Here is a 21,785-nt window from a genome sequence, read left to right on the forward strand (position 1 = left end):
CCACTATCCTACTTGTTTTCTGTTTATTGTGCATGAGAAAATCTAGGAATCATGTACTTTTACTTCTTCAGATATGTAACTGTCTCAGTCCCCAGTTCTGCTTGCACCATAAACCTACTGAGCTAGATGGTATAAGGTACAAGAACTAGTGGGCACACAAAATTTTTCCACTGAGTTAAAATATAAATACTGATATACACAACAACATGTTAAAAATGCTGGCATTAAAAGCATTCAGGAGTAACAGATAACTAAGTCACTGGGGATATATATTTCCTTCTTATACACTTAAGGGTTAGAGGAATAGAGATTGGGCAAAGGAAGCCTTGGATTCTTTGTAAAGTTCTTGTGCACTTTAAAGCTTTACCAGCACTGGGACACCTGGGTGGCTTAGTTCATTAAGTGTCCGACTCTTCATTTCAGCTCAGGTTATGATCTCACGGTTCGTGGGTTCCAGCCCTGCGTCGGGCTCCGTGCTGACATCAGGGAGCCTGCTTGGGATTCTCTTTCTCTCTGACCCTCCACCGTTTATGCATGCTCTCTTTCTCTCTGTCTCTTTCAAAATAAATAAATAAACTTCTAATAAAAAAAAAAGTAAAATATTACCAGGATTGCTGTGGACATCTGTCATGCCTGTGCACTAACAGCTCTTAACAGTAAATTTATTGAAGTTCGATATGATAACACTTCATAAATTATCTGTAAATTGTATCTTGATTCTGTAGTCAATAAGAAATAGCTTCTGTAGGTGAACAGGTAGTGGTGAGAATATTCAAGTTCCTTCTAAATGCAATTTTGAATGACATCGACACATTATTTTTATAATGCCTTTAATTTCAGTTGTTGGAGTGGTGTCTTTGGACAGCTACATGCCTGGTGCCCTCACCAGGTCTGAGGTCTACTGGCAGTCTAGGGGAGTCTCTTCCATGCTCACAAATGAACAAACATAGGAGCAGGTGGTGGGATCCTTGAGGGCAGGAGCTATTTTATTCATTGTCATATATCCAGAGCCTGGGAGGTGACCGGCACTTTGTAGACACTTAGGACTTAACTGGGTTTAGGGTCTGAAAGTATTTGGTCTCTGTTAAGCAGGAGATGATGCCTGGGAATAAAAAGTTTATAGCATTATGAAAAGCATATCTGAGGCATGTTATGAACTGCATGGTTTAAAGTGATACTACAGTGGGAGCCATCATTCCTTTTCCACTTAACAACCTCATCCTGAATTACTCTGAGGTTGAGTCTCTGGGATTATGGGAATGGAGTCAAAGGGTCTTCTTAGCTAGAGGTACAATACAGGGGTAACAAGGTTTGAAAGGAAGCCCATGTCCCAATGTGGGACAATGTCTTCCTCAGGGCGAGGAATTTTCCTCACCAAATGCAGCCAGATTCTACAGAGAGGTAGAAGCACTGGCCTTGTCCTTATAGTTCAGGATACAATGAACCAAAGGAATGACCAAAAGGGTGTTGGCCCACAAAAGTACAGGGTCAGCCTGATAGTTTAATTATAGGCTTGAAGGAAGAGAGACTGGCTGTTTTGCAAGATGGTTTACTGGCTGAGATTTCAAGGACCCCTGGCGAGTTGACAATTATGAGATCTGTTCATTTTTCCTTCACTGTGATGAATCATGCCTCGGATGACAATTTGGTGTGTGTGTGTGTGTGTGTGTGTGTGTGTGTGTGTGTGTAGAGTCGAGTCACGTTTTATCAGCTACTCTCTGAATTATTGCTTATCATTCAGGGACCTCCCAAGCACTTGAAGATTTACAGGATGAAGTCAGAGTTTTAGCTGGGGAGGTAGAACATTCTGTTTAGGAAGAAGCAGTTGGTTACACCTGCTACTCAGGGATGTCCTGGCTCCAGGAATCTTCCTACCCCATGCCAGAGAACATAGCACAGTCTTTCTCAGCAGGCCGTGGCCAGTTGCCCAGTGGCCTGGTAGCTAAAGGTGGCCACAGCGAGTATGTTCTCCTCTCCTTCAGCAAGACAGGATCTTGAGGAAAGCTTTACGGAACTCAACATTGAAGGTGGTATAGATCACAGGGTTGAGGGCACTGTTCACGTAGCCCAGCCACGTGGTGGCGCTGTAAAGCTCTGGGGACACATGGCAGACTTGGCAGTGGGTATTGAGAACGTGGGTCAAAAAGAAGGGCAGCCAGCAGACAATGAAGGTCCCTGGGTTACAAAGGAAGAGAGAAATTGGGTAAGGGGTTTGCTCACTCTTTCTGTTATAACAATGAAAATGACTCATGGTTGTTTGTTATCTGCCAGCGGCTATGCTGGAATTTTACATACCCGTTTATTTGTATACCAACCCTATGAAGTAGGTGTGATTAGCCACTTTTTTGGCGGGGGTGGTGAGAAAACTACATGCTTACATCTTTGATTCATCTCAGGCCTTTGTTCCTAAATCAGTTTTCTAGTTTGCTATTTAGGTAGCTCTTTACCAGTCTTTTCTACTTCTCAATTCAATTCAAATGTTTATTTAATGTCTAGCTGTGCAAGACCTGATCCTAGGCACTGATAGGGAAGAAGACCTTAAAGACATGACTGACAGTTCCTGATGTTGAGATTACATCTAGATGTTCTCACAAAGTCCCTAAGATATGAAAAAGTGAGGTTTGTCAGTGACAATGAACAGAATAAATTGCCTTCACTAACTCTATATGGTACCTGTGACTTACTGATTTTTTTCTTAATTTAAATAAATCCTCTATTTTTCTCCTATAATGACTAACCCTGATTTTATTCATAACAGGAAACTTGGTAAATACAGAAATGTGAAAGAAGGAAAATAACCATCCACCACTCAAAGACAATCACTTTTGACATCTTGGTAAATTAATTTTCGTATTTTTTTCTCTGTATTTAAAATAATCTAGATGTTATTGCACCATATGACTGAAGTTTTTTGCATCCCTATTTTTTTCACTTAATAATTTAGAATACAAGTAAGCATTTATTAAATATCCAATACATGCCAGAAATTTTTATTGAATTGTTATCTTCTTTATTATTTGATTTATCCATTACAACTCCACATGATGGGCAACAAACCCAATAGCTAAATGCAGCTCTACTAGGCCACTTGTTAAATTTCATGTTTTGTAAATTTCAGCCTAGGTCTTTTGAATTTTCACTGGAGTTAACATTTATACATAACCCCTCCTCAGTTGTATTGCAAACATTTATAAATATTACAGCTATTGAATTTCCAACTTCTGATGAATGCGGTTCCTTAGTACCCCCGGTCAGCTCCACCAACTCAACCTAACCCAACCAAATCCAATGCAACTCAATGCAACATGACCCAAACTCACCAAGCACAATGGCCAACATCTGGGTTGCCTTTTTCTCCCGAAGTGGCACTCCGCGGGATTGCAAGGGCCCCAACTTTAGAGATGTTGACAACCTGCCGTTACTGAGTTTTCGAACCTCTAAGCTGAGCTTGGGTGCCATGGTGGGGCTGAGGGAGTTCTGAGTCCTCCCCTCCCTTTTCAACTCTCCTCCTGCTTCTTGGAAGCCTGGTTGCCCCAAGGCAGTATCTTGGCAGATGCTGTAGTAGCGCTTCAGCTCCAGGTGTGCCCGGCCAGGGGATAGTGGCTGCAGGTGGGACAAGAGAGGGTCCTGAGACTCCTGGGGACACTGTTTACCTTCTGAATGTTCCTGAAAAGGAAAGAGGATGCAAAAAAGTTAGAGGAAACCATCATGTTGTGAAACCTACATCTGAAAGTAGTGGGATCACGAAAAGTTACGGTATGTGAAATCTGCTTCTGACTTTACAACTAAAAAACACCCATCAGATATAGAACATTTGAGAATCACAATAATCCCCTTAGGAGGGTTGTATAGGGTTATAGCCTGGCCTTTTTGAGCTAGAATGACCTGGATATACAGAGGAACACATTAAATGACACTACTAAGATGTAAATCATAAAATCTGGAATGTGGGGAAGTCTGTAAGATAAATGACTCAGTTTTCTTTTTCTCCAACAAATAAATTGCGACAAAAACAACAGTAACATTTACCAGTTGCAAAGTATGGGTCTTATTTGAATTTTGATTCAAATAAACCAACTACGAAAAATTTACAAAACAATGGGGGTAATGTGAACACTGATTGGATATTTAGTGATATTAAGGAGTTATTGATTTGCTTAGTGTGATGTCTTGTGGTTACATGTTTATAAAATAGTCTGTATCCCTTAGAGAGTCTTACAGAAATATTTTTGGCTTAAATGTTATGATACTTGGGATTTGCTTTGTAAGAATCCAGTAGGCATGGATGAGTATAGGTGGGAGTGTAGATGAAACAAGACTGGCCATGAGTTGATAACTGTTGAAGCTGGCTGATGGCTACTGAAGGATTTGTTATATTTGTCTTTCTACTTTTTTATTTTTGAAATTTTCCACAATAAAAAGTAGAAAGAAAGAAAGAAAGAAAGAAAGAAAGAAAGAAAGAAAGAAAGAAAAGAAAGAAAAGAAAGAAAGAAACCCAGGATTTTCATCTCAGCTTTCCTACTTATCAGATATATCCTTGGGCAAGTTAATTAAATACCTCTGAGCCTCATTTGTAAAACAGAAAAGAAATTGGGGGAAAAAAAGGTTTAGGATGAGTAGACCCTGAGAGTAAAAAACTGCAGCTATTTGGATGTTTCTGGTATTTGGAGGGGATGTATGTGCTCAACATCTGAACTTCTTTCTATGCTTGAAGAATCAGACTCTGTCAATCTTGAGTAGTAGGCAGGACCCCTCAGCTCCCATTATTGAAGCCATAAAAGCCATATATTTACTCTCCCCGCATCCTCACTGGTCATCTAGAACTCTGGCACATAAACCAAGCCCAGCAAATTAGAGAATCGTACCTAAGACCTTGAATTGGAGCTTGTGAAGCAGGGAGACTTTAGAATATGTCTAGCAGTTGGGGCACCTGGGTGGCTCAGTCGGTTAAGCGTCTGACTGGCTCAGGTCATGATCTCATGGTTCATGAGTTCGAGCCCTGCATCAGGCTCTGTGCTGACAGCTCAGAGCTTGGAGCCTGCTTCAGATTCTGTGTCTCCATCTCTCTCTGCCCCTCCCCACTTGTTCTGTCTCTCTCTCTCTCTCAAATATAAATAAAAACATTTAAAAAAGAAAAGAATATGTCTAGCATACTGTGGCAGTCAGTGTCCAGTGTCCTAGGTATTCCAACCAGATTCTTTCTTAGGCATGAACAGCATCATCTGAAGTTATTCTTCATTGTCTGAGCTACTTTGGTATCCTTCTAGTAAATTCCTTTTTCTGTATGTTAGTCAGTGTTAGCAACCAAGAATGCTCACTACTTTCTCCTTAGTTCAAGGAATCACAGTGCTAGTGCACTGTACACACTCAGAAACATTTCTGAATGAATGAATGCAATAGGCCTTTAATATGATACAGTGTTTTTAAAACTCTGCTCCATAGAGGTGTTCATAGGGATTCTAGTATAACATAATTTAAAATTTTTTGATGGGGTTTTAAAATAATTCATATAAACATATTGTGTTTTTTTAATTTTTAAAATTTATTTTATATATAGAGAGAGAGCACAAGTGGGGGAGAAGGGCAGAGGGGGAGAGAGAGAATCTTAAGGAGACTCCACGCTCAGCATGGGGCCCAACCCAGGGCTCAATTCCATGACCCTGGGATCCTGACCTGAGTCGAAATCAAGAGTTTGATGCTCAACTGACTGAGCCACCCAGGTGCCCTAGGCATATTGTGTTTTTATCTGAATGGCCATTTATAACCAATATTATGATTGTGCTGGCATCTAGTAATCTAAAAGTGACAATATTTAACTCCAAATGCATTACTTCTGAAACTAAAGGACTGGGGACAAATTCTTGAGTATTATGAAATCTAAGGTTTGAGAACATTGATCTGGTATAATTTGTCTCTATTTTACAGATGTGGAAACTCAGTTCTGAAGAAGCAAAGTGATCCTTTCAAGCATATATATTGGTGAGTGTATTTTTCAGCTCTCTGCAAATGCTCATCACTACCGTCATGACTGGCATGAAGAAACACTGGATTCCTCTGGGTCTGGCTGACAGAGCCCTCCACTCCCAGGTGGTAGGACAGGACCTGTTTCTCCATACTCCTGGCAATGCCAGCCTCTTGGCTCTCCATTCTCTCTTTAGAAGTTACTGCTTTTCTTCCTTTTGGCCTTAGAGTCTCCTCAGACCTTAGATCTGCTATAGGCAACTTTAAAATTCTTGCCTATTTTTAAAAAAATTATTTACAGCAAGAATCTCTATCTGCTATACCAGGCATGTGTAAAAAGTGGTTAATTAACTATACAGAGATTGGACAAAGCTCAGACCTTCATCATTATGAGGTTTTGAAATTTTATTCCTAATGTTTACTTGGAGTTCAGGGAGAGGAATATTGATCTTCTATTTAACAGCTCCATTCTGTGCTCAGCTTACTTGGGAAGGCAGGGCTGGATTGAAGTAAAAGGTCAAGGATAAGGGTGACCACAAAATTGTCTTGGTTTTCCCCCATATACAGTGGGAAACAGAACACTTGAAAGTCTCACATTAGCATCTCTTCTCTGCTTTTTTGGCTCTGCCCATGTATGCTTCATTGATACCCTGTTCCCTCTAGGCAGGTGACTCTGGATGACATTCTCACACCACGCCAAGAGTCAGTGGCTCTAGTCATTGGGATCTATCTCCATAGTGATATGCTTTCTGAATATCATTTGGAGATTCCTATTCTGGAGCTCAAATCAGGATCTCATATTTATTAACAAGTAAGGGATTGGGGCCAGTCCATTCTGGGGTAGAAGTGGAAGCAAGTCAAGTCAGCATCTTGAGAAAAGGTATCCTATTCTTCTCCTATAATCAAAGCCATGGCTTACTTACCATTTGCCCCGTGGCATCTGATGGAAATCTGTCCCTTATTGAAAACTGCCGAATGGGGTGCAGCCTCAGACAGGAAGACTAGGGTAGGTTGAAGGAGAAAAAGCTGTAGGTTAAGTTCTACATGGTTGAGCCATATAGATGCCAATGTTTGAAATATAATATGTTCCTATCCTCAGTCTCAGGTCCTTACCTCTTATTTCATGGGGACCAATATTCTTGTTCTACCCAAGTCTTGGAATTTCAACTTTGAGAGACTGACTCTCACTCAGATCATTATATGTTAATCTAAACATCCAAATTGGACCTGCCTTCAAGATCAAATTCAGTTCTTACTCTGTTTATGAAGCCCTTTCCTAAGCATATTGACCTCTCTTTTCTCATAACCTCCACAGCACTTATATTTTGGTGCTTAATTGTCTTCATCTCAGTTCATAAACATCGCATCCAGTTTGGGGCTGTTAGTTAACTTTGAGTGGAGGGAGGTGTGCTTTATTTGCTTGTCTGGATTCTAAACTCCATGAAGGCAGAGGCCGTATAATATTCCTGCTACCCCTTCTTTAGCAGATTGCAAGTGACTGGTATCCATCCATTTATGCTTCAAGTACATCTTGTGCCAGACACTGGGATAAGTAGGCTTTATAGCTCAAGCAAATGGAAGATCAGTGCTGAGGTAGCTCTCCTTGTCAGGGCCTTGAAAGGCCCCATAAAACACATCATCAGTTTTCCATTTCACAAGCTGGGCAGCATCTTGACACAGGGGCAGATCTAGTAAGGAAAAGAGGTTTCCGTGGACCCCAGTGATTCTTAGAATAAGGTGTCTGCTAAAAAGTCAGTCCTGGGGACCTACCAGTGGTGTGTGGGACAACTGCACACTCAGACTGCAAATCCTGTGTGACATTTGAACTTCTGGCCATTTGGGAGCAATGAAAAATTTTGATGGAAAGGAGAAGTCCAGAAACCATCCTATAATATTGCCAAGCAATTTGAGCTCCAAGGAAGACTAGCAGTGCACTTTTTGATTTAATTTCCTACTCTAAAGCATAGCTAATCCCAGCAGATTAGAAGGTGGGTGTCAGATGTGTGTCTCCTGAGGGGCAGTATGGCAAAAGCATGTCCTGCTGGACACAAGGCTGGAGGCCACCAGGCTGGGGACTGCTTCTCCTCTGTCCCTCCAGGGTGCTTACTTGTTGTGGGAAGCTAGGTCTGACACTGATGCACTGACTGTTCTGTCGAGTGAGGATCCGTTTCCGTCTCCTCTGTCTCAACACCACATAGATCCTGGCATAGACAAGGACCGTCACTCCAAAGGGCAGGTAGAAGGACACCACTGAAGAGTAGATGACAAAATCAGGGTTGGAGATGGAGCAGACGGTGGGGTCTCCTGTGAGTGAGAGAAAAGGAGAAAGCAAAGCAGTTTGCCAAGTAGGAGAGATCGGTGGGGAGTGTACAATATGGTCTCATATCTTGTGTGGCGTCTCGGTTCACATCCTACCTCATATGCAGAGGCTCTTAAAAGCCAGGAGAAAAAGTGGGTATAAGTATGCTTCTATTTGTTGAAAAATGGATATACCCACACATGGACACACACATGTGTGTGTCTACATACTTGTTTCAAGCACTGTCTTTAAGATTACTAGTGTTTGCTTCTAGGGAGGGTCACAGGGCAGCTACCAATCTAGGGTAGAAGGGAGACCTACATATATGTATGTGTATATATATTCCCATACACCTTATGTTTTACCATGGGCAAGAATTTTTCTCATTAAAAATATTGAAAGCATATGCATGAGAAAGAGCAAAGAGAAAACACAGAGCTATTTCAGAATCACTGACCCCTGAAGACCCTCAGTATACCATCACTGAGCCTGCACTGTCATCCTGTCCTTTCCTATCTGGGTAAACTGCTGCCTGTCCCTAGATTAGGCTTTGAGACCTCTCCCACAATTTCTCCATGCTTGAAGTCCTGTGAAGCCTGTCAGTGGGCAGAGTGACACTATGGTGATCAGTGAGTGGAGCCCTGCCCCAACTCCCTTTGGGTCTGGCCTGAGTGTATGTCTTGTCAGTGGGGCAGCAATTCTGGAAGCTTCTATCTGCTGAGTCCCAGATGAGGTGGTGAGGACAGTGAGTCCTCTCCCCCAGGAGATGAGGTGCTTTGTCTCAATTATTTCATTGAAATAGTACTGTGCTGTTGGTACAATAACTATTGGGTGAATCCAAGAATGATGAATATATGAGCAAAGCAAACAAATGAGCATTTTGCAGGAGCACAGAAGCAGTCATTGGCTGGAGCATAGAGGGGAAAGCCTCATAATGTGATTGACGATATTTACCCCAAATAATTTCAACATTTAAGGAGGAAAGGATGATAAGCACTCACCAACTTCCTATTTCAAAAAAAGTATATGGAGCACCTACTATGTTCTAGGCACCATGCTGGGTGATAAAAACACTAAGTAGCCCTACTAAGTGGTCAAAGAGGCTTTTGTGAGCTAGCCTGGGAACCTGAGTCCCACAGAGGTGTGAAGGGCAGGGCTGGAAGCAGGTTGCCTTGACAGGTCATAAACTTAAAGCTATTTGAAGGCTTTGTCTTCATCTTGTTTCCAAAGACAGAAGAGCCTGATGCATCTGAATTTAGGATGAGTCTATTATTCTTTTAGTTTTGGGTTTCTCAACTGGGATCCCACAAGCTCCCGTGTTCTGAAAGCCAGATGAGGTGTTCTGCTGCTCAAATCTAGATAGCAGTCCTCCATTTCCTTGTTTCAAAGGAAATTTAAGACCACTATTTTTATCTGTGAAATGAAGGGATTGTGCTGCCCATTCAGAGATTTTTAGAGTTTCCTCTAGAGCCACCACTCTCTGCTCCACTGCTGTCAATGATGGAAATTTCAACTAGACTGCTGGGTCTCGGTGGGGAGCTGGGGCAACTCTAGTGAGCCAGGACCCCCAACCTTGGGACTCTCTGCAACCCAAGATCCTGCCTTATTTCTTATCCAGAAATGCATGTTGCTCTTTTCTCGTACAATGAGGACAACTCCAAGATGGAAGAAACTGATGTTCAACTTTTTTCTGCCTTGTGTTGTCTGACAATTCACAATCTCATATAGCAGCCTATTTCATTAAAAAGAGCTCTGCCAGGGGCACCTGGGTGGCTCAGTCAGTTGAGCATCCGACTACAGCTCAGGTCATGATCTCACAGTTCGTGGGCTTGAGCCTAGCATCAGGCTCTGTGCTGACAGCTCAGAGCCTAGAGCCTGCTTCAGCTTCTGTGTCTCCCTTCTCTCTGCCCCTCTCTCACTCATGTTCTGTCTCTCTCTTTCAAAAATAAATAAACATTAAAAAAATAGCTTTGCCAGAAAGTTCTCTTGTGTTGCACTTCTTAGTGAAAATCCAGCCACTTCCAATATCAGGTGTCATTGGCAGTATCCTGCCCTTTTCTCCTCTACTTTTCACAGGGTGAGTAGAAAAAATGGCCGAGAGAAGTCATTTATATTGGGCTTTCGAATGAACTTGGGAACTTCCTTATAGATGGAAGAGGTGCTAGAGGAACCCACATCCATCACAATAATGAAACTGTACTGTGAAGGTCAGGCTGAGGCAGAGAAGGACGGCTGGGCTTCCTCCCTTTGAGTTCTGCTCACTAATTCCCTGAACTGTGCTCTAGGATGAGGTGACTGGTCTCTATGTCCACCAGCGGAACTACTAGTGCTTAGATTTTCTTCGGAGCAGATGCATAGTTAAATTTTGATGTATAGAAACCTTTTCTAATACACAATAATAACAACAATAGCATTAGCTCATATCCATTGGGCCCTTACAATGAACCTGAAGCTTGCATGTGATACATGAATAAGTGGAGGGCTGACTATTGTCTTATTAATAAACTTAAAAGTAAGAGAGAGCAGGGCGCCTGGCTGGATCAGTCAGAAGGGCATGTGACTCCTGATCTTGGGTTGGTGAGTTTGAGCCCCACGTTGGGTATAGAGATTACTAAAACAAAAATAAATTAAAAAAGAAACTTAAAAAAAAAATTGCAATAGAATAAATCATGTACTTAAAAAAGAGTGAGAGAGATTGAAAGAGATGAGACGGAAGTGAGAGTGTACGTGTTAAGTCATGGGCATTTTCTGCCTTCTTAATTCTATATTTGAAAATCCTTTTGGAAAGATTTTTCTGAATTTTGTTTCTGGAATAATAATGATCTCACTGGTGACAACACCACCAATTAGCTCATCATTCTTCTGCACTTTAGATGTAGTCATTAACTGGGAACTCTGTCTAACGTCAGAGCTTGAGACTGTTTTAACTGTTACTAGGGTGTGTGTATCTGTGGGAGTGAGTAAAACAGCCCCCGCCAGCCCCCATGAATGAGTAAGAGGAACCACTCACCCAAGTGAATGGTGGTGGGGATTTGCTGCTGGCCAGGGGCAAGCAGTGCCTTCGTCTAGCAGTGGTTGTGAGATCCCATACTACAAATTCCAACTTAGAATAATGTATTTTTGTGTAGAAAGTAGGTTATAGAGGGTGGTTTAGTTATCAGACTAACCCAAAAAGCACATTTAACACTCCTCAAAAACAGCATTTTATTTATTAATTTTTTTTTTAACATTTATTTATTCTTGAGAGACAGAGACAGAGCATGAGCAGGGGAGAGGCAGATAGAGAATCCGAAGCAGGATCCAGGCTCTGAGCTGTCAGCACAGAACGCCACGTGGGGCTTGAACCCACAAACTGCAAGATCATGACCTGAGCCGAAGTTGGATGCTTAACCAACTGAGCCACCCAGGCGCCCCTCAAAAATAGTATTTTAATGCCAGGCAGCCTCTTAGAGTTGGGTTAGGGAATGTTGCTTTGGGGAGTAAATGTGTGTCCACAACCATGTTTGTGTGTATAAAGTGTCATTCAGTGAAAACAACAAAGTAACTAATGGTAAAGAGTAATGCAAACATGATAGTAACATCGTATTTTAGGAACACCTTGAGTTAACTAGGCAAATATTTGTTGGATGATTCAGCTGCTTAACCTTTAATGAAGCAGAGAAAGAAGCCTGACCTTGAGCATGCAGTGTGTGTTTGGCAGGTCTATGTATGTTATTCCAATTTATTCTTGACTTAATCATAAAAAGAAAAGCTCTATGAAGGAAGGAGAGTGGAATTATATCACATGTAGTGTCAGAGTCTAAGGTCAGTGATGAAAGTGAACATTATATAGAGCTGAAATTTGCTTTGAAAAATCTCCTGAGGGGCGCCTGGGTGGCGCAGTCGGTTAAGCGTCCGACTTCAGCCAGGTCACGATCTCGCGGTCCGTGAGTTCGAGCCTCGCGTCGGGCTCTGGGCTGATGGCTCGGAGCCTGGAGCCTGTTTCTGATTCTGTGTCTCCCTCTCTCTCTGCCCCTCCCCCGTTCATGCTCTGTCTCTCTCTGTCCCAAAAATAAATAAACATTGAAAAAAAAAATTAAAAAAAAAAAAATCTCCTGAATCACATACAAAGATATACATGGTTTTATTACAGCCCTGAAGAGCAGTAAGTAAAGATGTGTGATACATACATTAATATGTCATATATGTATTCTAAAGAGTTCAAACACAGCATGCAATTTTAGAAATGAAGTTACTAGGTTTATTTGCAAGAGGCCATATATACAAATAAATGCTGGTAACTTTCTGACTGAGTATATAGACTCAGTCTATATATTTCAATTTGCTCAAGTTTATGCTTCAGTGTATCCCAAATTTATCAATATGAAAACTTAGAAAAGTTAAGTAGATTGTTCAAGGAGACACAGCTGGTAAGTAGTAGAATTGAAGTTTGAATGTAGGTTTTTCTAATTCCAGAGCCTCTGTTTTCCTAAATGTGTTTTGACTTTTATTTTATTTTTTTTTAATTTTTAAAAAATGTTTACGTATTTATTTTGAAAGAGAGAGAGACAGAGAGAGAGAGAATCTCAAGCAGACTCCATGTTGTCAGCATAGAGCCTGATACGGGGCTTGATCTTATGAACCATGAGATCATGACCTGAGCTGAAATCAAGAATTGGACGCTTAACCAACTGAGCCACCCAGGTGCCCTGTTTTGACTTTCAAATTATTGGTCAGCAAATGACTCTTTGATGACTATTTATAAATTAGGATTTGCCTGTAATTATATGCAATGTGTTACATATAATATCTGTATATATATAAATACACAGCTATGTGATTTGTACATATATACCAGAAATTAATGATCTTAGAAGATAGTAGGACTTAAATCAATCCAAATGGACAAAATAAAAATTCCAGATGAACACTAAAACATGACTCAATTAGTTCTCTTTTAGCAAATACTCAGTGTTTATTATCAATACCTGTAACCTTACTATATATGCTAATAGTTTTCATTCAACACATGAAATTCCTGAGGCTGAAAGATGGACATGGAACAGCGAAAGAAGACTGACCCCTATGAGGTACAGATTTGGATCAGGGTCTTACATCTAAAAACAAACATCTCAGATATTCACATTGTTAATCCACATGTCCGTCCGTCCGTCCATCCATCCATCCATCCATCCATCCGTCCATCCAATAGAAGATGTACCATGTGCCAACCATCATGGCCAGAATTTTTGTATATTAAGATATAGGAATATCCTCTCAAATAATTTAGGGATCTATACTAGCTCTCAAATGCCAGAAATGATTTTTATTCAGTGAAAAATTAGAAATATAGATCCTGTTTGAGGGCTTTTATAGCATTATTTTGCATTGTAAGCCCATTATGAATTGTCATTTTTTCATTAGCAAACTTCACCTGAATTACTAAATAGCTTAATTTGTTAACTGGCACATTGCTTCAAATGAATACAATATCATTTCTTTCAAAATAAGGATGTGCTAGAGTTTTCACTAACTCGGGCAGAACTTCATGTGCCAGTAAGTGATGAGATTTTGCTTTATGCTTTAATCAAAATCCAAAACATTGCAGCCTATGGTATCCTTATTTGATTACAAAGTATGCTGATCAGGGTCAGAAATTTCCAGGCTAAGTACCACTGATAGCCACTCAGGCGTGCTATGAATCACATGGGTATTGTGAGAGGGACCATCATTTTTACCTGTGGTGTTGAAGCCAAAGAGGAGAGGGCAAGACACGGCAAAGGCTAGTACCCACACGGCTGTAATCATGAGGGCCACACGCCGACAGGAGCTCTGTCCTGTGCCATGTTGGTAGTGGACTGGCATGACCACTGCAGTGTACCTGTGAACAGAAGGGGAGAGAGGGTAAATATGATGAGAAGGGATGGGGGAATTGTTCAAAAGACAAGTTGACAGAGGCTCGTAGAGAACTAATGTGGGTGATACATGTGGCAGGAGAGAAACAGTTTGGTTGGAGGAAGAGAGAAAGGTGATTTGAGTAAAAATGCAGAAAGGCTGAGATAACAGAGATGAACCCACTGAGCAGGGAAAGGGAGAAAGAAGAAAAAAGTGAGTAAAGCAACAGACTGGGCGGCTGGAAAGCTTGTTTGCCAGTGGCAGTTGAGGACCAGCATACCTGAGCCTTGTATTCATGTACCCTAACCCTAGACTCTGGGTACTGGTCTGCGTGCCTTTACTTTCTCCCACAGTTTTTCAGGTAATGCTAGAACTGTGCCCAAAGAGGCTGTTCACCCCTGCTTGTATCCTAATATAAATTCCGACCTTCATAGTGACAACTATTTCAAGTGGCAGACATTTTAAAAAAATAGAGATGAGTAATATCTAGTGAAGGCTTATTTCAAAATCCAGTTTTCATGCTCTCTTAGTCCATTCAGGCTGCCATAACAAAAATAGCATAGACTGAGTGGCTTAAACAACAAACATTTATTTTTCACAGGTCAGAAGGCTGAGAAGTCCGAGATCAAGGCACTGGCAGATTCATTGTCTGGTGAGAGCCCATTTCCTTGTTCATTGATGGCTATTTTTTCACTGTGTCCTCACGTGGCTGAAGGGGCAAAGGAGTGATCTGGGGTCTCTTTTCTAACGGCATTAATCTCATTTCTGAGGGCTTTACCCTCATGACCTAATCATCACCAAAGGCCTCATTTCCTAATACCATCACTTGGGGGGTTAGGATTACAACATACGAATTTGGGGGAGACATAGACATTCAGTCTATAGCAAAGGCTCTTGCATGGTTAATACACAGTTCTTTGTGTTATTGGACATCGTCTTTTCTGTGGCAACTCCTCTCACACACTTCCAGCTACTTAGCAGAAACATAGCAGGTCTTATACATTTGCTTATTATGATGTCTTCCCCATTTATCCATGCATCTCTTTCCTACCAGCTGCTTTCTGTGATGGCCACAGCCTCCTGCAGGTCTCTGATGCCAGGTTCTAAAAGGAAATTTAATCATGTCCTCCCCATCCCTGACCCCCCAGCTGGAAACTGAGAAAGGCAGAATTTCTGCCCTGTACAATCCCCAAAGTTGAATGTAGACTGAACTTGAGAATAGGACATGATGTCACTGCTGTGATTGGATTACTAATCAATAGACTGAGTTATTCAAAAGAGAGATTATCCTGGGTGGGCCTGGCTTAATCAGCCTTAAAAGGGATTGGGCAAGTTCACTAATGAGACCAGACAAGTGCCTGCCTCAGGGTTGGAGAGAGATAGCTCCCAAATGATTTGTTACTTGATGGCCAAATCATTTTATAGCCTTGGTATTCTTCATAGGTCCTTGCACAAAGCAAGTAAAGTAGGAAGAAGCTGTTGATTGATTACCTTGTGGATTCTGAAGGCCTTCCACATGAGAGGACAATTCTAATTCTAGTCAGGCTCAAGGAATCCAGTGTGCATTTCTGTGTCCATAGAGGCTTAAGTTTTCTTTGTGTTCTCAGTGTCCAGGGAACATAGAGGCCAGATTCAGGGTAGGATCCTCCTTAGCTCCCTTGTGTGTCTCAAGGAAGGGGAGAACAGCCCCTGGGCGGGAGGGGGTGGGGCACAAAATCTCCTCCTCTCTGTGCCAGCCTGTCTAAATCATCAGCCCCTGGTGCACCTGGCCTTGGAGTTCATGTGTTACATTTGCATTCCCACAAGAGCAGCTTGAGAGTCAGCTCTGAGGGCTGAAATGGAGGCAGACTCTGCAGGACTTGGCCTTGGTACCATGATATGTGACAGAAGTGGCTCCTTTCTTAAGAAGGAGAAATAGAGGTCCTTATTTAATAAGTTCAAATTAAGATCCCACCATCAACCCCAAGGGAGGCCTGTAGGAACTCAGTTCCCCTCTTCTGATACACAGACATTATAAATCCTGCCTGGAATCCCTAACTTGGCGATCAGGGAGCAGGCCTGTAGTACCTCGTGTTCCTCTAGGCTTCTTGCTCTCCTCAGGGCTTTGGACTCAGGGCAGTGGGCTGGGGCTTTGAGTCAAATATGTCTGGCCCTCAGCAGTGATCCCTGAGGCACCTTGGAAGAAAGACTGAGCCTTGAAAACAGCTGTTGGGAGCTGGGTAGGAGAGGTGTGACCAACTTCCTCCTCTCTAGACCAGCAGTTGGTCCTGGGGCCTTCTATTTACATAATGTCTCTTGATAAAAAAGAGCCTGGCTCTCCAGGTGGAAACAGCCCTAATTTGTACCATTTGTCAATTTCCATGGTGGAAGTACTCCCACCTTTGCCCATTTCAAGCCACACCAAAGGTTTACTAACTGGTTCAAAATTCTTAAAATGTTGCCCTTTCAGCTCTTGCCAGCTATTAGGAGCTGGCTCCAGGCATGCCGCTGAGCATTTTCCTAGGTATGCTTCAATGTTCAGCAACTCCTTGGAAGCTCCTGTTAATTCAAGAAGTGTGGGGAATGCTGGTTCCATTTTCTAGAGGAGGAATCAGAGACATAGAGAGGTTACATGATGAACCCAAGATCCCACAGCTGGTCGTGGAAGAGCCAGGTCTCCCACCGCTGAGGCCAGTGTCTCTCTGGTGTGCGTCACTTCCTCTCAAGGGCACTGTCAAGTCTCTGAGGCCTTGTGGGGAAAAGGGCTTCCTCAGGAAAGGCGGCATTCTATTCGAGAGCACGTGGGATTCCCAGAATTTTCCCCAATTAGTTTGATTCTATTAATTACGGGCAGGGGTGCGGTGGGGCAGCGCTCCTGTTAAAATACAGATTCCCAGGCCCCAGGCTAATTTAATTAAGTACTTCCAGAGTGGAACCCAGAAATGCGCGTTTTTAAATGCACCCCTACCTATCGTGGGGCCTATCCGGGGCTTGAACTCAAGACCCTGAGATAAAGACCTAAGCTAAGATTAAGAGTCCAAGGCTTAACCGACTGGGTCACCCAGACACCCTAAATGTGCATTTTGAACAAGCAAGTGTGTCTTACAATTAGACAAGTTTGAAGTCTGCACCAAGGAAAATTTCCGTCAGAAATTCTTGTAACGGTTAAGAAGTGAGAGACGACGCTACATTTACCACTGTTATGTTACTTTTGGGGGGGGGGGGTATTATTTTTTAAACACGATTAAACTTCTGGAATAAAAGAGGCCCCCAAGTTCGCCTGCAGGGTTTTCCGCCAGGAAGCCTGTTGCGGGTGACCGAGACAAAGGTGCTGTTCCGGAACTAGCCATCGGAGGGCACCATAATGCAGCGAGAACTGCCAGCGCGGCAGGGTGAGAAGTTCACGGCTCACCTGGTGGCGTTCCGGACCCCGTGGGGAGGCAGGGGGGCGGGGAAGGCTCGGCTCTGCAAGTTCTCGGAGGCCTGCGGCGGCCCAGAATTCCCACCCGGGTAGGCTGCTCCACAGCTGGTCTCCTCCCGAATCGGCCGCAGGTGACCGCCGGCAGCGAGGGCAGGGCTGGACGTAGACGCGAGCAGTTGGCGGGCCTGGGCTGTCTCTAAGTGCGGCCGCTGCGCTCACCGAGCTGTTCCAGGACGACTCTGCGCGCCACCTCGTTTCCTCGCCTCCTCCTGTTTGAGCGCCTAGTTCACCGGGCTCTTTCCGGCGTGGCTGGAGCACTGGCAGTGTGTAAGGTGGTTAAGTCCGTGGCGGTCGGAAACAGACTGATAAGCGTCTGAATCCCAGTTCTTCCACTTAACTGTGTGGCCACGGGCCAGAATTTGGCTTCTCGGAGATACAATTTCCTTATGTGTACATTGGGGATAGTGATTCCGCCCGATAGGGCAGTTATGAACACTAAAGGAGTTTATCTCTGTGAAGTCTTTTAGCACAATGCCTGGTACCTATTCAACATTTAAAAAGCCCCATTATTATTATTATTATTATTATTGTTGTCATAGTATTGTGCTAGCCCAAAGGATCTGTGATCATTCATATGGATGAGTTTACGGGTATCTTCCCCTTGTTCCTGGGAACATTAAAGGGAACATTATTTATCAAACAAATATATATAACACTTTCTATGTGCTAGGCAACTGTTTGAAGTGCTTTACAAATATTAACTCATTTGATTCTTGTAATAACTGTGTTACTATGATCTCCACTAAACAGATAAGGGAACAGAGGCCCAGAGAGGGTAACTGACTGGCCGGTGGCCACATTGCTATTAGGTGGTAGGGCCAGGATTTGTAGCCAGGCAGTAAGGCCCCGGAGCTAAGGGGCCCAGAGTGTGGCTAGGTGCCTCTGCGCAGGGCAGTGTGCTATAGAAGAAAGTGTGTGACTGCATCGTTACTCCTGCATCTACCAGCGGTGTGGTGTGACCAGACTACACAGTCTAGCCTCAGACTGTTCACTTGTAAAGTGGGGATAATACACCTGTCTCGCTGGGGTGTTGTGACGGTTAGCAATAATGAAAAGCTTTTAGCGTGGCACACAGTACATTCTGCACAAGTGGTAGCTATTTGAGATTAGCACGGAGCAGCCAGGGCACTGAAGACATAGGAGATATGCCTCTTTTACTCCAAGTTGCAGTGGGCTGCCAGAGGCAGCATGGCCAGAAGCTTTGCTCTTGATGTCCCATCCCTACTTCCACCAGTGAAGGGGTGGCTCATTATAATAGAGTACTGATGGGGGAGTCAGGAGGCCTCTGACTAGAAGGAGGCCTCTGACTAGAAGGAGGACTCTTCTAGTCCCAGACCGAAGAGGCTGCGGGAGCCCCTACAAGCATGTAACATTTCTGCACAAAGGAGTTAAACTACGATGCCCCTTCTGACTCCCAGTTCTGTGACTGGGCTTTGTAGGCTCCTCACTCTGCTGAAGCTCTCAGGATCCTGGCAGAATGTGACCTCCACCTGAAGCCCTGTCCTAAGGCAGGAGGTATGTGTGGGGCACTGATGAAGGTGCCTCCTCAGGAAGCTGGCGTGCAGAGTGGGGGAGGAAAGAGACTGGTCTGGGTGGGAGGGCCTGAGTCTAACTCCCTGCCTGGGTTTAATGAGCCCCAGAGCTCTGTGAGGGCTGCTTTTCACCACCTTTTATTTGGTCAGACAGGGGGCTCAATAAATCTTTAGTTCTGTGGACTCCCCTCCTGAAATTGTTGAAGGAGAAAGCTTTTTGCAAATGACTGGAAAGCCCTTTGCAAATATAAAGTACTTATTTAGATGCAAACTAAAAATCCAAGGTGCCTGTGACTCATCTGGTACCTATTGTGCTTGCTGCAAAGACGCGGAGGCTTGCCTGTGTGATGGGTGCCATTTGAGAGCCACTTAAAGAACTCCCTGGTGAATGAATTTGGTTGCATTATTCCTGGGCCCCTAGCGGAGGACTCTAATTCTCACCACTCAGAACGTGTCCTCCTCCTCTGACACTTTCTCAGCCCTCTCCCAGAGTCAGTTCTGACCCAGGATGCTGTGGGAGGGGGCTGGTCCCCTGGGGAGGCAAGGAGCCAAGGAGGGGTGGGGGGGGGGAAGTAGGGGTTTGTGCTTTTTAAAGGAGAAAAGGCAGCATTAATCCAAGCATCCAGGGTTATGCCTGAGAATCTAATGACAATAGTATTACTTGCTTTCAAAACCCCTTTTTATCATTTCCTTTTCTTTCCTATCACTTACTACCCTGTTATTACATAGCAGGGCTTCATGGCCAAAAAATGCTGAATCCATTCGGTCAAGTTTGTCAGACTGGTGACTAGCATTGTGTGAAGACCAAAGGTCTGCATGAATGACTGCATTTTTAATGAATTGACCAGTGATTTGGCATCACATGAACAGAATTTAATGCTGTGTACTGCACATTGCCATGAAGGATGATGGAGACAGCTTTTCCAAGGCCTGTTTTCATTCCTGGAATAGAGAGGAGCCTCCATCTTGAGATTTGGTGAGGAATGGTTCATGTAGATATACCAGCCAAGAAGAAAGCATCCTTCTCTGTTGGAGTCTAAGGCATGACTTGTTCCTCAGATTTCAGGTAGTGAGGGCAACGCCTTCTGGGAGTTGTCCCCTATGGGACAGAGCCAATTCAAGGTTTATCCTTTTGGTTGTGAAAGTGGTGAAAAGTAGAAGTGTCTGTCAAGCGTGGCTGCTGCCAGTGCAATGGTGCTCTTGTGCAGGCTAGGAAAAGGCCCCCTCTCCTGGCCGACTCAAGATTTGCAAAGAAACACTGGTTGAATTCAGTTCCCAAACGCTTGTGCAGGGCACAACCTGCACAACCTCACCTGCCAGCCCCATGCTTGTGAATGTGTGTGGATGGAGTGTGTAGGCACACTCTTAAGAGGGTGGAGAGTAGGGTCAGGAGCCAAGAGGCAAGGAGGGGGCTGCCCCAGAGCCTCTTCTAAGAAGCTCCCTGCTCTGCTCTTCACCCACTCTCTCATGTTCTTTCTGAAGGTACACATTTGTGCTATAAATGTTGGCTACCCTCAGACAAAGACCGCTCAGTTTGGTTTAATATTATTTGTTCAAGGTCTGTAATAGGCGCAGCAGGGAGACTCACAGTGATAAGGAACTAGGACTAGTATAAGAGTTTGGGGAAGTGGAGGTGATGATATAGCAAACTAGATGCAGCCTGCTACTTATGTAAATTATATATTTAGGTACTAAATGGCCAGAAATCACACAAAAGACTTAGAAGGGTTCTGTTCTCAGAGACCTAAAAATATTATAAAATCCCCAACTATCCCTTCATTTTAAAACAGCTTTATCAAGATATAAGTCGCATGCCACATAATTCAATGTGTACCATTCAATGTTTTGGGGTGCATTTATAGAATTATGCAACTATCTCCCTTGATTTTGAAATACTTTCTTTAATGGTGGGAGTCCCAGCTGTATGGACATCTTCTTTAATTTTCCTTCTCAGGTGAATAGCCAATCAAAGGATAAAGACAAAAGACTATCCAGTTGACTGGTTGGCCTGCAGTATCACTACAGGGAGGGGTTTTCACATCCATTCTTCGGTCCCTGTTCAAGATTCCCATTTCAGCCCGTGAAAGGGAGTTTAGGGTGTTGATAGGGAGGGCACAACCCTGGGTGGTGCAAATGTCCAACACAGGGAAATGAGAAGGACCTGCTTTAGATCCTCTAGCATAGTTACAGAAAAAGCGCTATGAGAGTTCAGGGGTAACTGAATCAAGTTTGTAGAAATTGACAAGTGTGGTAGACCTTGAAGCAAGAGAGGAACTTAGGCAGGGCAACCCAGAAAGTGATGAAATTGAAAAGATAGACGGAGGCCATATTGTAGAAAACTTTGAATCCTAGGCTGTGAAGGTAGTTTTAACATTTATTCCACAGGCCAAGGGTTGTGAGTAGGGTAATGGATGTTTGGACTTTACTTCTGGGGAGAGTAATTCTGAGAGTGGTGTGCAGGACCAGTCAGGAGGCTGTGGCAAAAGACTGGGGGAGAGGTCATAGGAACCTAAAATAAGCAGGCATAGTAAGAAAGGAAAGATAGGGGCAAATTTGGGGGGAAATGGCAAAAATGGAGTCTGTAAGCCTTGAGTGCTTAGATGTGGGAGATGAAGAAGAGAGAGGAGTCGAACAAAACTGAGATTGTAAGGCAATGATG

At 43.3% G+C, this 21,785-nt stretch overlaps 1 protein-coding gene across 1 annotated transcript in view; it reads right to left on the reverse strand.

Annotated features, from left to right (window-relative positions):
- Window positions 1-612: 612 nt before the first annotated feature.
- DRD3 (dopamine receptor D3) overlaps window positions 613-21,785 on the reverse strand; it is a 34,828-nt gene continuing 13,655 nt past the window's right edge. Inside the window, exons 3-7 of the mRNA XM_043594221.1 lie at window positions 13,978-14,120; window positions 8,069-8,265; window positions 6,885-6,962; window positions 3,321-3,666; window positions 613-2,175 (exon numbers count right to left, since the gene is read on the reverse strand). Coding sequence (XP_043450156.1) covers window positions 1,979-2,175; window positions 3,321-3,666; window positions 6,885-6,962; window positions 8,069-8,265; window positions 13,978-14,120 — 961 coding nt within the window. The 3' untranslated portion in view covers window positions 613-1,978. The remainder of the gene's footprint in view (window positions 2,176-3,320; window positions 3,667-6,884; window positions 6,963-8,068; window positions 8,266-13,977; window positions 14,121-21,785) is intronic.

Source organism: Prionailurus bengalensis, chromosome C2, assembly GCF_016509475.1.
Source record: "Prionailurus bengalensis isolate Pbe53 chromosome C2, Fcat_Pben_1.1_paternal_pri, whole genome shotgun sequence".
Taxonomy (NCBI): domain Eukaryota; kingdom Metazoa; phylum Chordata; class Mammalia; order Carnivora; family Felidae; genus Prionailurus; species Prionailurus bengalensis.